This window comes from Danio aesculapii, chromosome 13, assembly GCF_903798145.1.
Source record: "Danio aesculapii chromosome 13, fDanAes4.1, whole genome shotgun sequence".
NCBI classification, from domain to species: Eukaryota; Metazoa; Chordata; class Actinopteri; order Cypriniformes; family Danionidae; genus Danio; species Danio aesculapii.
Window position 1 is genome coordinate 43,067,551 of NC_079447.1, and position 18,725 is coordinate 43,086,275.

General features: G+C 37.6%; 1 protein-coding gene across 1 annotated transcript in view; it reads left to right on the forward strand.

Annotated features, from left to right (window-relative positions):
- Nucleotides 1-18,725, forward strand: part of thada (THADA armadillo repeat containing) — a 78,749-nt gene that overhangs the window by 20,154 nt on the left and 39,870 nt on the right. The window contains exons 17-23 of the mRNA XM_056470660.1: nt 3,340-3,571; nt 6,312-6,447; nt 6,545-6,681; nt 8,022-8,183; nt 9,760-9,926; nt 15,128-15,237; nt 18,431-18,563. Of these exons, the coding sequence (XP_056326635.1) occupies nt 3,340-3,571; nt 6,312-6,447; nt 6,545-6,681; nt 8,022-8,183; nt 9,760-9,926; nt 15,128-15,237; nt 18,431-18,563 (1,077 nt within the window). The remainder of the gene's footprint in view (nt 1-3,339; nt 3,572-6,311; nt 6,448-6,544; nt 6,682-8,021; nt 8,184-9,759; nt 9,927-15,127; nt 15,238-18,430; nt 18,564-18,725) is intronic.

Consider the following 18,725-nt stretch of genomic DNA (forward strand, 5'->3'; position numbering starts at 1 on the left):
TTTTGGCAAATTCCAGGTGGGTAGTGGCTTCTGTCTGGCCACTCTACCATACAGGCCTGATTGGTGGATTGCTGCACAGATGGTTGTCCTTCTGTAAGGTTCTCCTCTCTCCACAAAAGAATGCTGGAGCTCAGACAGAGTGACCATCGGGTTACTGATCACCTCCCTGACTAAAGCCCTTTTACCTTTTACCCCATCACTCAGCTTAGATGACCGGCCTGCTCTAGTAAGAGTCCTGGTGGTTCCAAACATCTTCCACTTACGGATGATGGAGGCCACGGTGCTCATTGGAACTTTCAGAGCAGCAGAAATTTTTCTGTAAGCGTCCCCACCCTAGCCGTGTGCCTCGACACAATCCTGTCTCAGAGGTCTAAAGACAATTCCTTTGTCTTCATGCTTGGTTTGTGCTTTGACATGCACTGTCAACCCTTTGACCTTATATAGACAGGTGTATGCCTTTTCAAATTATGTCCAATCAACTGAATTTACCACAGGTGAACTCCAATTAAGCTGCTGAAACATTTCAAGAATGATCAGTGGAAACAGAATGTACCTGAGCTCAATTTAGAGCTTCACGACAAAGGCTGTGAATACTTATGTACTTGTGATTTTTCAGGTTTTTTAATTTTTAATAAATTTGCGACAATTTCAAAAAATCTTTGTTCACATTGTCATTATGGGGTATTGTGTGTAGAATGTTGAGGAAATAAATTATTTTAATCCAACATTGTAAGGTACTACATACATTGTATTACATACTGTGAAAATTTCCTTGCTCTGTTCAACATCCTTTGGGAAAAATTCAAACAAAAAAAAATTCAAAGGGGGACTAATAATTATATATATATATTTATATATATGTATGTATGTATGTGTGTATATATATATATATATATATATATATATATATATATATAATGTGTATAAATATAAAGTATATATATATATATATATATATATATATATATATGCATGTGTATATATATGTACAAATATTTGTGTAAATATATATATATATATATATATATATATATATATATATATATATATATATATATATATATATATATATATATATATATATATATATATATATATATATATATTATTATTAACTATGGCGTCACCTTGTGCGCTAATCGGCTGCTAGCATAAAACCGGTTCCCTCAATAAAATCCCTATAGGATTTTTCCATAGGCTTTTCGAAGTTTGCAAATAATAAGCTTTGTGTTTAAACACAGTTCATTACACTTACAAGCTTTGTCCAGTCGGATAATCCTAACACGAAAATACAACTTTTAGCACTTTTGGATATCAAATGCAAACACGAGAACTTAAAAGCTAACATTAGGCTATAAACGGACTACTGAGCCTTCGTGACGTCAGCACCACCCTGTTACAGACAACTTATTTTTAAAAATATGGTCGATGACAAAGATTTACTCTTCCGGTTTATTATATTATAATCCACGCTATAAACTATAAACAAATAAATATGCAAAAACACATAGATCTACGTGCCTTTTAGATAGTTTTTTTTACGTGGGAAATGCATTTTGTTTTGCTTTACGGTTGTAAAAGTTTTAAAAGTGCATAAATGTGCCTTCATAGTATTATCATCAGACATATTTAAATAAGTGTATTGCTCGTGTGCACACAGCCTGCTTACCTTAGTAACAGACGACAGAAATGAGGTGTGAGGGACAGGTCTACATGCCTGCAAGTTCCATCATGATAGAGAACAACATTCAATATTCTTTTTGTCACAAATTACTGTGAAAAGCAGCCCATACAGTCACATATGCTATGCATTTTGAGAAGTTTAAATATTGCAGTTATGACAGAGTTAAATGTGTTCAGATGAAGAAAAAGAAAAATGACAAAAAAAATCAACTGACAAATGACAGTTAACATTTATGTATTTTTACACATTTATTCACACATTTGCATTTCTGAGAGTAGGAAAGAGACAGGCTGCACTGGTAAGCAGTATCTTCATAATATCGTTTAATTAAAATAAAGCATCAACAAAATAATCTGTCCTGACAGTTTTTACAAGTTATCATTATCCTGACAGTTTTTACAAGTTATCATTATCTACACACAATATAAATTCCCAATTAGAAAAATACTGCAAAATATAAAATACTGCTTATGAAAAATCACAGGCAAGTCCAAATGCCCAACGCAAACGGGCTGCATTCCAGACCAGTTCAGCTCGATGACGTATAATGTCTCCGACATCGCCTGTAGTCCCATTTAGCAACTTGATAGCAACCGTCTTTTTAAAGAAGCATAACCGATTTAAAATATCAAGAGTGTGATGTAACAGATGTATTTTATGTTGTAGAGTAAAACATGAGAGTATCTTGAGTTTGTCTTTGCCACGAACCTTATTTAAGCGATTTAACTGAAATTCCATTGAAAAAACTCATTGACTTTGGGACGAGGGAACCGGAACTGCTAACTCGCTTTCGGATTTTTGCATACAAATTAACGTCATAGTTCCTCTATTCTATTTGGGACACAGCTCTTGTAACACTAACAAGTCACATGACACCAGGAAGGGAACATGGCTAATCGGGCCCATTTTGGATATTTTCACTTAGGGGTGTACTCACTTTTTTTTGTTGCCAGCGATTTTGACATTAATGGCTGTGTGTTGAGTTATTTTGAGGAGACAGCAACTTTACACTGTTATAGAAGCTGTGTACTCACTACTTTATCACAAAGTGTCATTTCTCAGGTTTTACTCCTCGTGAAAAGTTATGATTGAATATTTACAAAATATGAGGTTGTGTACTCGCTTCTGTGACATACTGTACATTCTGAATAGATTTTAAAGTATTATTACTTGTCTATAAATTACTAAATGGCCTAGGACCTCAATACATTACAGAAATGCTCACTAAATACAAACATAACAGATCACTCAGATCATAAGGATCTAGTAAATTAGAATTAGCAAGAGTTCAGTCAAAGCAGGATTAATCAACCTTCAGCTATTACGGCCCTTCGCAGCTGGAATCAGCTTAGTCACTGATAGAGTGTTCAACAGAGGATGCTCCAGGATATATAATAACTCCAGAACAGACTGATAGAGAATTTCTGTTTGAGTGAGGGAGGAGCTTTTCATGTTCCCACAGCTGGTTTAACTTCCATGTGTTTTTAAGCCGTTCTTAATACAAAAAGTAATAATATCCCTGTAAAAAGCTTTCTAGGGTTAGTTCGATTTTTTTTTAATAATACTGAAAAACTATGTAGATCTTGCAATTTCAATTGATTCTCTATAGTGTGGCAAGCTATTTTAAATATTAATATTTTTCCTTATCGTTGTAGGTGCCAGAAAAGCTTCAGTCTTTGCTACAGGTTGCTCTGGACCTCAGCATCAGCAACAAACCATTTGATAGCATCACATCTGCCCATCTTTTCAACCTACTTTTGCACCAGGAGGGTCTGCAGGATGCATTATTCAGCTGTATACAAAAGCATCACGTTCCTTTCCAGCCACCAGCACTGATCCAGTCGCAAGTGCCTGAAGCTTCCATACTAGAACAGAATGCGCTGACAGGTATTTTTTTCTTAGATTAAAATTACTGAAAAGCAAAAGATTGTTCAAGTACAGTGTTATTTTTAAGGAATTCCTTTAATTTGTGAATGTTAGAACTCTAAAAATGAATAATCAAATCAAGACAAACATTAAAAAAAGCTATTTTTTAACAGATACTTTACCGGAAAAATTAAAATGACTGACTCATATTAATCTGATTTCACAAAACTTTCGTTCATCTTTGAAATGCAGAATTACATTTTTTTAATGAAATCAAATTTCTGTCTTTCGATTTCTGCCCTTCAATTTAAAGGTGCTTTATGTACGTTTTTGCTTCGAAAGCATAAAAATACCATAATATGTTTGCAGATATTTGAGAAACATGCCAAGTAAACATTTTTGTTTATCTGAAAAACATTGCTGATGTCAGTTATTCTGCTTTGAAAATGGACATTCCGTGCCAGAACGCTGTGTTTGTTTTGGATCTTTTTAACCCACCCAATGCCAGTTTAGCCTATTATATTTCAAGAGTTCCCGCTTAGATATGCTTAGCGTTAATAGCAGGTTTGGCATGCTGTCCTGGGAGAGAACCCTGAGCTCGGAGATACTTGAGCCCAAGGCTCCCACCCGGTCAATAAGTATATAAGGGTATCCGAGATCAGGTAGGTCTTGAGAGCTCCCCTTAGAAAAGGGAGGAAAGGGAGGAGATGGTGTGGAAGGGGGTATTCTTTAAAAAAAAAAAAGGTAGAGCAGTAGGAAAAAACGATCCATTTATTGTAAGTTTGGATCACTCGGATTATTACTGATTACAAATGAGCAACCAGTCGTGCTCAATCATATCACATGCTCCTCTCGAAATTAGTTTATGAAACTTTACTTCAGCACCCCGGGTTGCCTTGGTGGAAAACCACATATTTCATTTATTTAGAAAGGCTCTGAAAACATGCGTCCATGACCAAAATGCAATCCGAAATGAGACACAGATTCAGAGTTCCATGTGAGGTTATTAATTAGCAAATAATATACATTTTACAAGCGTAAACATTAGGTGAGCAGGTTACATTGTAACCCGGTGTCAAAACACACTACATGACTAGACTTGCAGCGATAAAATTTGGCTCTTTGCCCCAGACTAAACACGTCAGAAATTTAAATACAGCTTTTCAGAAGCACAGAATATGCACTCACTCATGAAATGGTAGGGTTTATAATCCACTTAATACATATTAAACCTCTTTAATACATTATTTAATTTAATTTATTTAATTGCATTATTTAAAACATTATTAAAGGCACATGCAGAATCACTGATATGTGTTGGTTTGCATAATTTCAGAGTTCTAAAGTGCAATTTTAAACGGTTTATTTTATTTTCAAGATCTGAGGTGAACTATCTGCTGCTGTTTTCAGTAGTATGGCAATCAGTGTCATGTAAAATGGTATTTAAACTCACATTGTTAGCATTTAACGCTGAATAAAGCACATGAGGTGTACCTGAGGTGATCATTGTCAGTTTTCTGTTGTTCAGCTGCAAGAAATAGAAGCCGTTTCTAATATATCAATTCGAGGTTTTGGTTAGAACAAAAACTCTTTTTAAAATGGAAAATATTCCTTCTATCATGTACTGTTGCTTTTATTTAGAACACAATTTAAATCAGCCTTAAATAAACCTTTAGGCTCAATCGTCAGACTCGCTCCTGTTGGTCAATCTGGCAACCTGCGCTTGCGTTTGTTTTGATCCAGGAATGTAATACGTAGTTTAATCACTGGGTGTCAAACTTACATACTGCACTTTTAAAGTCAATTTGTAGACAAAGCTTTAATTGAAAAAGCTGAAAAAACATTGTAATAGTCTATATTTGTCACTGATGGACCCAACAGGAAAAAGAAAGAAACAATGGATAAATTATTAACTTATTGAATTGTGAATCTCTGGATACATACATCAACTTAGGCACACAGGAAGACATCGGGTGTGGGTAAAGACGAGACAGGACAACGAATACAGAAAGGTTGCATTCAAAACCACCTACTACTCAGTAGGTACTGCATTTGAATTTAAACATACTACTCGGCCGTTAGAAAAGTATGTTCTATACAGTATGAATGTAAGAAGTATGAATGGAATTGGAATGTACAACATCTGCCATTTTGTCATGGTCATGTGACCTACATGCGTCAGTTTCATCGCTTCACTCACTCCCATTCATGAGTTCTCTCGCGGGGCACCATGGTATAGCGCAGCGTTCATGGAATGCGCACTTCAGAATCTCGCCGAAAGTAGTAAGTCATCCGGATACTTCTCGCATACTGATTTTTGAATTCTATGAATTCGGATATACTACTCAGCTCGCATACTGATTTTAGCGTACTACATAGTATGGAGTATGCGGTTTCGGACGCAGCCAGAAACTTAAATACATACAGACTAATGAGCAGCACAGGTGTGCATGATTAACAAGGTAGTCAAGGCAGGAAACGGAGCAAAGAGCACATCATCACTGGTGCTGTGATCTGAAAATATTAAAAGCAGGTTAAAGCAAGCTTTCGAAGGAGACTTTGCAAATTTTTGAAGTTGCTTTATGATGAACATATTCTATTTAGGCCACTGTTAAATTTAATGTTATGTAAATCCAAAATGGCTTGTAGATGATACAAAATACAAACTCCCAACATGCTGCATTAGTGGATATTAGACAATTGTCATTAATTTAACCAAACATTGACATGGAAATTAAAGAACACATTTGTAATGTTTCAGTGGTGCAGTGGCTGATGAAGTGTTTGAAGGATGAGATTATGAAGGCAGAGTTGTCTCTTTTGCAAGCTGCTGCTTCCTTTCCTTTATATGGAAGAGCACATTGCATCACTGCAATCCTGCAACAGCAAAACACTGGGTATGTCCTCACACACTACATCTTTAATTATCTTTTCATCTATTTACAGAGATGTTGCTGTTCATTACGTGTGTTTAAAGTATTTCTGTGTGTTTAGATCACTTGTACTGCTGACTCAATGGAGGGCTGTTGTATCAGAACTCATAGCCCTGTGCTACAGAATGTCTGATGTTGTATCACCTGTAGTTCAGAGCTCTTCCCCTGAGGGCCTCATTCCCATGGATGCAGAACCTGGTAAATGTTTCTAACATTGATCTAAGTGAGTCATGACCAGCATCAGTTAGTCTTTAATTTTAAGGATGTTGCCGATTTTTGGGCGGCAATGGAACAATGTTGGGCATGCTACTTTAAAAAAAGCGATTAGCAATAGTTGCTAGTTTACTATTCCAGGGGTGCAAACTTGTCATTTTTTGGTGAAATATATTGTTTTCATTTTGAAATAGGTCATTCATGTGAATTGTGTAGATCTGTAATTAAAAAAAAGTGGGAGAAGGGAGGGTGCACCAATAGAGTGAGTGCATCTTCATTCTCCAAATAGCCGTGCCCAAACCAGCCACAAGTAGTGCTTACCATAAACAAACAAGCTGTGGCAGTGTCGAGTTTAGACAACGAATATAGACACTTTGGTTTAGAATAAGTTGGCGCAGATGCATTAAATCTCATCTGCTCTTTAACAGACCGAGTACACAATATTTGCTCTCCATTTCTGGACAGTGGATCTGATGCATTAAGTTTAAACCAAGTTTAAAAGAGCCCGATTACCTGTTCTGAGATCTCCGTGTTTTACTCATACATGTAAACGGAGAACACAAAAGAATCTCACATACACAGACAACCGACAGCGCTCGTGTATTAACATCTGCATTTTAACAATAATTAAACAGACAGCGTGATTATTCAGAAGACCGAGAGGGTATCAGTAGTAGCATATATTACACTTTGTGTCAAGCTTCTCAATATTTTATGAGAAAGCTAAATGTAGAAAATGGTTGATTCATTGCATAATGCACTGACCAATCATCTTCATACTTTGTAAAGCAATGTTTTGTCAGTTTGTCATCCTCTGAGAAAACGATTGGTGATCACCTAGCACAAAGTGTTTTGAAAATGGTGAGGGAATCGATGTACTTGCACTTTTCACGTGCTTTGAGATGCAGTGTGTGAATAGCCCCTATAACTAGTTTTATTTGCTTTGATGTATATGCATCCTCTCTTCATTTTATCATCCAATCATTTATTGGTCTTGTGCCCCAGTCCCCCCGTGACACAAACACCAGAGCAGGTCCTAGATATGAGAGAACGCAACTTCATTAGTAACTGCATTTATTCATAACATATTTTGTAATAATAATTCACAATTATGTCAATGTGTGGAAAAAAGGAAACCTGCAAATGCAAAGTATGTAAAGACACAGGCTCACAAAGTGACTGTAAGTTGGTGTAAATGTGCATGCTAAAGCTCCTCACTTAAAATATATGCAAAATTACATACTATACACTAATTTAACTAAACTTGAGCCCACTTTACAGCTGCACATGTAATTACAATAAAACATTTTTTATCATTTCATCAGATTCCTCTGCTGGCCTACAGAACATTCTGCAGGAGATTCAACCTCGTGACTCAAACGATTTTTTCACTAGTGCCAGAAAGCTGGAGCCTAGTGCAACCGGCCACAACATCGAGCAACAAGATCTAGAGAGCACTGTCCATAAACCACCAATCTGTAACCAAGGTACAAACACATTTCATCACTAGAGTTTCCCCACTTTATTGGCCTTTTAGTATTAGTATCACAAAATGTCTTGCAACCGTCTAGAGGGCTAGTAAATCACTTGCATATGTGGCTAAATAATGTCCATTTTGCCAGTTATTGAGATGGAGGCATAAATAAGTTTAAATTTAGACATTCACTTGACAAGTGAGTGCAATATTTTGGTTCATATCAGTGGATGTACAGTGAAATAAACTCTGCTGTGGAAATAGCTGATTTATGCAGGGCCGGAGATAGCTCAACTACTGTTCTAGGCAAACAACTTTCGTGCTGCCTCTCACAATCATAATAAATAAGATCATTTAGATGCGGGTGAATGTATGAAAAAAATATTGCTGAAATGGCACTAGAATAAAAACATTCTCTTTTTTTTATCTGCAATTTGAAATTGACAACTATACTACAGCTGCAATTGCAAATTCTGTGTTACATAATGTAATATGTTTATAGCTTTTGTATAAGCCCGGAGTGTCCATCGGAAAATTGGTGAAGTGGCAAATCTATGGTTTCAGTAACAACAAAGTAACAGTGTGTTATAAATATCATAGATATGAATGTATGGGACATAACTATGCATGCAATAAAGTGAGAACATGATTTCCCATCGACTTGCTCTTTCACATAACTAACAAGCTTTAACTTCATGATATTGACTTAACTTAGTAGCACTGGTCTTATTCATCTGTATGCATCAGAATATAAATAGACCCACTTATTTATTCAGCTCAAGCATTACATTTAATGAAAAGACATTTACATGTACTATAAACATCTGGAGGAGCTTCAGCGGAGCCCATAAAATACTGTGGTAAACTAACTGTTCATATCGTCACAGGGGAGAGTGAAAATACGAACACACAAGTGTGTATAACAATGATCCCTGGAGGGTGTTTGTTGTTGTGCAAACAAGTGATAGTTTGCGATAACATGTTGGAGTCAGTGTGCTGCTGTACAGGTGTCCGGGGTGTGCTTGTAAGAGTCCAATTGTCCAGAGGTGAATGTCAATATCAAGTCAAGTTCCATTATCCTTCGGTGCTCCAGTGGTGCTGGTTGTCATCTGGTGCTGGTCTTGGGGGAGACCCTCATTATATTGTGCCTCAGTCAGGCAGTGTAGATTATTGCGTTTAAATAATACAGATCTAAAATGCGGCAAGTTTAATGTCATAACCGTTCACCAGAAGCACCTGGGCATAGAGTTCATAGTGCGGAAGGCACATTAAAGCAGGTGTCTCGACAACAATTATTTACACTTAGACAAATTCTCCCTGATAAATCTTGAGCTCACATATTGGAATGTATTGCATTACATTTCAATGCATCAATATGAACTTTACTCAATTTAGCTAATGATAGTTACATTTCCAAAATGTCAACAGAGGGTTGTCCTTTGAGGGTACCCCTAATTTGAAATAGATTTTAGGTCTAGTAAAAATTATATTAAACAAAATGTTTCTGTAATATATGCTCTGTCCATGTTAGGCAAACATTTGAGCAATGTTTTAGAGCGTTTGGTTACGCATGCATTTATATTGTTTAGGTGATGGTAATGGAGAGGCCTACCGAGTCACTTCTCAGATGGTGCTGGTATGTTGCTGGAGGACCATGAAAGAGGTGTCTATGTTATTGGGTCATCTGTGTCACAGCATGCCCCTGTGCTGTCCTCTCACACACCCTGATGGCAGCGGAGTCATCACAGAGGACCAGGTTAGACACAAGCATAATTACTGCTATATTCGCATATTCACAGGCATGCATACAGTACACAGCTCTCAGACATGATATGCTGGAACCTACTGAGGCCTCCATTACATAAGCCAGTGAAATGAAATGAGGAACTATAAAACCCATACTGTCAAGTGCATACTTTTGCATTAAGCTGACCTTTTTGAGCTTAATTCCTATGAAGTTGCTTCTGTGTTGATTGATTGATTCTGGCCAATTAAAAATGTCTCCATAATCTGCTTTTGAATCTTTTGATCTGCTCTCTCAGTGTAGGTCTACTGTTCAACATAACATACATTTCAATCAAACTAATATTAACTCAGTGTTAGAGTTATATTCACAGGACATAACTCTCATAACTCATAACCATATTATTTGGTTATGCCTAAAGTTATGGTAAACCATTAAGAGAAAAAATAAGTGGGCGCTAGTGTGTGCTGAATGGAGTAGTCGTGTTTCAGCGGTCCTCTTCTCTTTTTGGCAGTATTCGGTCATTATTTTGATTACTCGTTTTTTTGCCAATATTTTCTGTATAATAATGTCTGTTGCGTAAATATCAGCATAATGACTAAGCCTAAGCCCAACAAGGAAAGAATATGTATAAACTGTCGAATAATCTTCCTGCTCAGTCATCACCAGGGATGGCTGACCAGGTCACATCAACCTCTGAGTTAAGTGTGAAGTCTGAGGCGGAATCTAACACTGTTCTTCTGGCAATACAAAATATGAGCAAAACAATGACTAATCGATTTGATCTCCTGGAAGCATCTCTAGTGTCCAATCAAGCATCTTTAGTGAACCTCTGGGACAGAATCAAGGAGGTTGAGAATGCTACTGTGGATTATGATCGCCGCCTCACTCTGGGAGAGCAGAAGTGCACGAAAATGAAGTCAGAAAATAAAGCCCTCCATGGTAAAGTTATCGACTAAGAGGAACACATTAAAATTGTTGGCTTACCTGAGAAGATCGATAATGGGCGACCCATGAAATTTCTGACAAAGTTTATTTCCGACCTACTGGGTGCAAGCAACTTTTCTCAGCCATTGGAAGTGTTCTCATCAGCTGGCCTAGCAGCTCTCCAGTGTAGGTGCGTGGCCGCGTGTGATGATAGACAGAAGTCATCACTTTCAAACGGAGAAAAAAAATTCTTCAACAGGCTCGTCAACAATTTCATTTGCACTACGAGGGTAGGCAGATACACATCTTCCTGACCTCCCGGCTGAAATAATGAAGCAGCGACAGCCATTCCGTGACATAAGGAATCATCTCCAGAATGGTGGTGTAAGGAGTGGATTTATCTCTCCGCCAAGACTACGCGTCATCCACAGCTCAACTGACAAGGTGTTTTCCTCACCTGAGGAGATGGAGGTTTTCAATGGGAAGCTTTCTTGAAAATAACATATCTATGCAGGCTCTGGTATGTGACATCTTTTAGCAGTTGCTTAGACTATTGATATGACTGTTTTCCCTATTATTTTTTTTATGTCATTAGAGAGGGAACTGCGGGACTTTTCAGCAAAAAGCTGTGGTTTACTGTTCAGATGGTCTGGCAACCCCTCTGTAATTTTCGGGGATTTCTGCTATCACTGTGTTTGAGGGGCGGGGTGAAGGGGGGGGTAAAGTTCTTCATTTTCTTTTTGTACAAGTTTTTTTTTTTCACTTTTTTTTCCCAGATTATTTGAAAAGAGTGTGCATTATTTGCCAGAGATGGAGGAGGAGAATGCATGATAACGATATACTGGGGCAAAAGTAGTAGTATCCGGTAATTTGCAGCTCTTTTCACGCCATATTTTTAAACAGTTTGAAACAATCAAATTATCAATTTTAACTAATGTGAGCAATTTAGGATTTTAAAAGAGCAGCACTGGAAGTAAGCTATTCCAGTGAACTCATTGTCATAATCAAGAAACCAGTCTCACAGTCAAGCAAACCAATCAGAGATGATTTGCGCTTTATGACATGGTGTTGGTATCCTGCTAGAAGTAGCCATCAGAAGATGGGTACACTGTAGTCATAAAGGAATGGACATGTTCAGCAACAATATTCAGGTAGGCTATGACGTTGACACGATGCTCAATTGGTACTAATGGACCCTAAGTGTGCCAAGAAAATATCCCCCACACATTACACCACCACCAGCCTGAACCGTTAATACAAAGCAGGATGGATCCATGCTTTCATGTTGTTGACACCAAATTCTGACTCTACCATCCAAATGTTGCAGCAGAAATCGAGACTCATCAGACCAGGCAACAGTTTTCCATTCTTCTATTGTCCAATCTTTTGGTAAGCCTGTGTGAATTGTAGCCTCAGTTTCCTGTTCTTAGCTGACAGGAGTGGCTCCCGGTGTGGTCTTCTGCTGCAGTAGCCCATCCACCTCAAGGTTCGAAGTGTTGTGCGTTCAGAGATATTCCTCTTAATACCTCTCTTGTAACAAGTGTTTATTTGAGTTACTGTTGCCTTTCTATCAGATTGAACCAGTCTGGTCATTCTTCTCTGACCTCTGGCATCAACAGGGCATTTGCGCTACAGAACTGCCTCTCACTGAATATTTTTTTCTTTTTCGGATCATTCTCTGTAAATCCTTGAGATGGTTGTGCGTGAAAATCCCAGTAGTTTCTGAAATACTCTGACCAGCCCGTCTGGCATCAACAACCATGCCACGTTCAAAGTCACTTAAATCATCTCTCTTTCCCAATCTGATGCTCTGTTTGAACTGCAGCAGATCGTTTTGACCATGTCTACATGCCTAAATGTATCGAGTTGCTGCCATGTTATTGGCTGGTTAGAAATGTGTGTTAACGAGCAGTTGGACAGGTATGCCTAATAAAGTGACCGGTGATTGTTTGTGTTTTCTGTACTTTTTCGTAACTATAAGGTGTAACCATGATGGTAATCGTTTTATTACTGTCTTAACTGCACTTCAATAGTGCAACTAAAATAGGAATACTCCACATGTTTTAATTCGATTTGTTTTTATGACGATTATGATTTTCAGCAAATATTAAGTGCTATTCCGTTGTGTAGTACTAAATGTTATTCCATTGTGTAGTACCAGCCGCCTCTTTTTGGACGCAGCAGCCTGGTTGCCAGGTGTGTGCAAAGCACCTGATTTGCAGCTCAAATCCAATCCTGCCTCCAACTTTTAATGCTTATATCACCCTCACGCTCCATCATGCTAACATCTTCACAACTCACTAGACAACTTTTCACCTCAACAAGAAATCATGTCACAATATTAAGTAATTGTTTTACATGTTTAGAAAATTATTTATTCTTGTGTTTAAAGCTTTTGTCATTACGCTACAGTGGTCATTATACAGCAAGTAAAACAACAAGCATTTAGTTTGGGCTAGCTTTTGCAGCTGGACACTACTTTTCAATGCCCTTAATGGGTGAACATTAGCCAGGGGGGAGTGTCTTTTGTCTCTCCAGGTAAGAATTATTCATGACCATTATCACTCCCAAGCAAACAGTATTCTGGCCCAGACACTCACTTTACAAAATGTAAATCATTGTTATGTTTTCTTTGAATGAGAGAACAGAATAATTTTCACATATTTGTGAAGTAAATATTTTAGCCTACAAGACTAGTTACTCAAAAGTCTTGTTCAGGGCCATTCAGTGTAGTTTTTTGGACCTTATTTCAGCTATATTTTTTTCTCCAAAACCTACTAACCACGCATAAAATGTTATTTTTAAAAGAACAAGCATGTACATCAATATTTCTCTCACATTATTATCGGACAGTTTGTGCTGAATACAAAAAAATACATGTTGGCCAATACTATGTAATAAGTAGCTGAAATAAACACAAATGTCAGGGCATGTCAAAATATCTTAGGGGCCCTAAAATCACCTTAGACCCTAGAGGGTTAATCTTTTGAGATCTCGTGACATGACATCTTGTCAAACACCAAGTAGCAAGCAAGACTTGCCATAATGTGCAATATTTCATGCTTGCAAGGATTGTTAGTCTCTGCTGAGGTCTCTATTAAGACCCGCACTTTGTCCAACATAAACATAGTGCTGGAATTATACTTATTATTGCCAGTTTCCCTAAAGCTGGCATTGGGGTAAAGGTTTTTTTTTTTTTTTTTGGCACATTCTGACTTTCATAATATAGCGATAATAGAAAATATATTATCAGCCTACAACAAAGTACAATATAGTTCACAGTCAGTTAAATAGTGCTAATGTTGTTTTGAAGTCATACTTGCTATTTCAGACTGAATATTCAAAGTAGTGTGGTAAACAATATAGGCATAGTTCAAGTTTATTGGCATGACATTTTGTACAGTATTGCCAAAGCATTTTATATATGAAAAAATTATGTAATATATTGACATTATCAAAATAATAAAATATACAGCAAAAACAACAAAAATTATTTAAAAAAACAGACAATATCAATGTCATCATGTCTTTCTGACAGACAATAAGAAGTGTAGGCTATATTAATTCAATAAGACAAATGAGACATTTCTAATGGTGTACACATATTTTGCAAGTATATAGGAAAGTTTTCCTGAGTCGTTTAGATTAAAGAATTAATTATTTAAAGTGAATTGCCAAGCGAAAGTAAATTGGGCTTAAATGAAAAGGTAATGCAAAAATACCATTCACAACAGCTTTTGGAAAGCAAAAGTGAAAGCTAAATTCCCGACATTTTAGGAGATTTAGACACATTTTTTTAGTCCCAAAAAGGCACACCTCTGAGGGTGTCTGCAAAGCATGTGAGACTGCACGAAAAGTGTACGCAGGAGAAGATTTTCCACTGATTAATTTATTGCAGATGTTTGGTTATCTTGTGTGCATACAAAAAAGTGTAAAAGGATGATAATAATAGTAAAAAAAAAAAATAGGTACCCGCATAGGTAATGTCTGTGTGTGGGAAGCACTGATACAATATGTCAATAATTTCTATTATCTTAAAAATCTTCAACATACAACTGAATTCAGCGCTAAGATAAATTAAACTAACACATGTTTGTGTGGTGGGCTACTTTATGCAGGTGTCACATTTCAATATTTTGAACATTTTGTTTAAACATTGAAATGGGATAGCTAACCACATGTCACTTTATTTTCAAGTACAGTATATGCTTTAAGGTCGGTACTTTAAGGTATAAGGTTATGTATTTTCACACATTCGTGTTGTTAATCTTTATTTTGTCTTTCAGGTGGAAGGTGTGGGAATGTACTTTCGGAAGCAGCTGCTACAGTCTCGTCACAGGGGGGCATTTGAACTCGCCTATGTGGGCTTTGTTCGACTCACTGAGATGCTCTGCAGGTGAGGGACCTAACCAGATTGCTCAGCAGCATGAATGGTTATATAGTCAGGATTGTAACATACTTCCTGACTTCCTAGCTATTTGTCCAGTTAAACAGCTGTCTTTATTTCGTGGCTTCTTTCACACCATAAGGCCAAGCAGAGCATAATCAGCATGTGTTGCGACAACTTCCATGCTAGGTCTATTTTTGCAGTGCTGCAAAATATATTTCAATGCTGATAAATTTGTTACACCCCTTAATAGGGATGTCAAAATGTATTGTTTCTTCAGTGCACCGTGATGCAGACATGGACAATTCGGTATCGGTTCAGTAATAGATCCTAACTGGTTATTATGTACTAACGCCATTTATCTCATATGTGCTATTTTGAGGTAGAATATTATGGCGAGGGAGGCGAGTGCGAGTAATTAAAATGCAGAAACTCTGCACAATTCACTGCTTGTGTTTGCTGTACAGTAGTCTTTCACTAACACTGAAGTTACAGCAGAAGCCCCTATTTCACTGCTGGAGTAAATGAAAGTAAACTCCATTACTCACTCTCTCACTGTGGCCCATATGACCTGCTGGCATGACGTTTCCTCTCCTCTCGGCTGTTGTAGCGATACTGGATGATACAGACACAAGCGTGTCTGCAGAGCAGGTTTTCTCCTCCATGTCTATCATGGATCAGCTGTGATTGCCGCGTGCCTTCATCAGTGTCACTTATGCCAAGTTCGGACTGCATGATTTTAGCCCTGATTTTGACTCGCTGCCAGGTTTTGAGAAATCGCAGACAAATGCCTGAAATTACAGGCAAATCGGTGCTCATTCATGTGAGAAACAATCACGCAGTATGAACTATCAAAGACGCGATCTGAGAGAATCGACAATATATCTCTGACACCCGTGAGATATTTGGTATGCTAAATATCTGGAGCTGTCGGCGATTCAAATCACGCCATGTGAAATGAGTTTTGACTGAAAATAACATCGGCGATTGGCTACAGCCAATAAGAGAGCAGCATCCACTAGTGTGGGTACCTGCAGGCCAGCGGGAGGTTGGGGGAGAAGTTAAAAGCGCTTCTTCTCTGTCTTTTTGGACCCAAGAAATGGAGTAAAAACTAGTGTAAATTTGCCAGGAGCACTAGTGTCATCTGAGCAATTTCACAACTGGGTCGAAAAAGAAAAAAAAGTTGAGGAGAAATTGCTAATTACTTTCAAAACCATTTTCTACTGCACTAAAGGCTTTTTTCTCATTGTGTAGTTAGATTTCAAAAGATATACTCTGTGGCCTTGCGTGTTTTCCATGTCATTTCTTTTGTGTGTTTGATTGTGAGAGACGTAGTTTTCGGACCGAGACAAAGTTGTCGGCGATTCTTTCTATTCTAAAGTCATGCAATGTGAAGTCCCATGTTGCCAGATCCATCCTACAGTGTAAACACAGCACCGACGGAACGCTACCCCAGATAGTCAAGTAGTATGAAAACATCTGTGACATGACTACTTTGAAAATCATGCAGTCTGAACTCGGCATTATCGGTCAACGCCAGCACGTTTGCAGCCCTTTCTGTTGAGCGCGTGACCAATCATAAGCGTTTTACAACTCGTTAGACAACGTTCAAAAAGCAAGCGGGATAATATTTAAGTGCTGTGAAGTAAAATATTGAATGGTGTATGGATAGCACTGTCAATGTACCGCGATGCACCGAAATATTGAACTGTACCAAATCGATGAAATGATAATCATAACCGAACCGTGAGTCCAGATTCACACCTCTACCTCTTAATTCAATTAGAATTGTACACCATGCAGGTTTCCTGTGTCTTGCACTGAGTTGCACTGTCGGGAAAATCTGCCATAAAGCCCTGACTGGTGGAGGGCTACAGTAATGTGACTTTGGGTTCTTGTTTACCTCTCTCACCAAGGCTCTTTTCCCCCGGTAGCTCAGTTTGGTCGGAAGACCAGCTCTAGGAAGGGTTCTGGACGTCCCAAAAGTCTTCCATTTATTGGTTATTAGGGTGTCCATGCGGTCTTAAAAAGTATTAAAAGTTGATAAATCAAATATGATAAAATTACGGCCCTTAAAAGGTATTAAAAAGTCTTAATCAGGTTTTTAGGAGGTCTTAAATTTTGTTTTTCTAAAGTGTTTAACTACAAAAAAAGAATAAATATATTTATATTCCTCAATCCACAGGATTGGTTTGGGCCGGGCGCGTCTGGCTAAGCTCCTCTGTCCGCATGAGGTTATGTAATTTGCGACAAATGTGGGTAAATAATGTAACGCTCTCCACATGTAGCGAAACCATGACGGCAAATGGGAAAAGTTTGCTTACTCCTGGTTGAAGAAAGACACGTCTAACAGTGGCTGAAGCCTGTCGTTGAAAACAACCGCGTAATTTATTCTTTCAAGCTTTGTTTCTCCCAAGCTTATCTGAGTACTGTTTTATGGTTGTGCTCTATTGTTTTATTTAACTGTTTATTAACAACTGTTTATTAAGTTAAAGGTTTGATACTGATTACAACTTGAAGTGGCGATGAGGTCATAAAACATGCTAAGGAGGTCTTTAAAAAGTCTTAAAAAGGTATTGAAATTATCTTTAGGATTCCTGCAAATACCCTGATTATGGAGGCCACTGTGCCCTTAGGAACCTTAAGTGCAACAGATTTTTTTTTAACCTTGACCAGATCGTGCGTGCCACAATTCTATCTCTGAGCTCTTCAGGCAGTTCCTTTGACCTCATGATTCTTATTTGCTCAGACAAGCATTGTGAGCAGTAAGGTCTTAAATAGACAGTTGTGTGGTTTTCTTAACCAAGTCCAATCAGTATAATTAATACAACTGGACTCAAATGAAGGTGTGGAACCATCTCAGGGATGATTAGAAGAAATGGACAGCACCTGAGCAAAATATGAGTGTCACAGTATAGGGTCTAAATACTTAAGACCATGTGATATTAAAATTTTTTTTTTCTTTTTTTTTATATAAATCTGCAAAAAGTTTTACTTTTAAAATGAATAATATCACTTTTGACAATATGTTAAAAAAGATGTCTCAGAGACTCTTGGAACCACTTAAACTTGGATGCCCTCAGTCCTGGAATCCAACATCTTTTTCACAACATTATCTAATTTGTGTGTGTGTGTGTGTGTGCGTGTGTGCGTGCGTGCGTGCGTGCGTGTGTGTGTGCGCGTGTGTGCCTGTGTATGTTAGGAGTGGGAGTGCTAAGCTTCAGCAACTACCAGCACACTGGATGAAGGAGGTTCTTGAGGAAGTGAAATCCAGTGACCCCTCCTCAAAACTGTGTGCAACTCGCAGAAGTGCAGGAATACCCTTCTATATTCAGGTGAGTATTAAAAGTGAATAATATTAGCAACAATTGCTGAAAAACTAACTGAAAAAGTAGCTAAAAGCATCTTAATAATTAATAAGCGGTCATCATGTGTCATAACTTTTAGTTTATAACAACAGACTGTTTAATACTACATAGTAAGTTAGTGGAGACTGA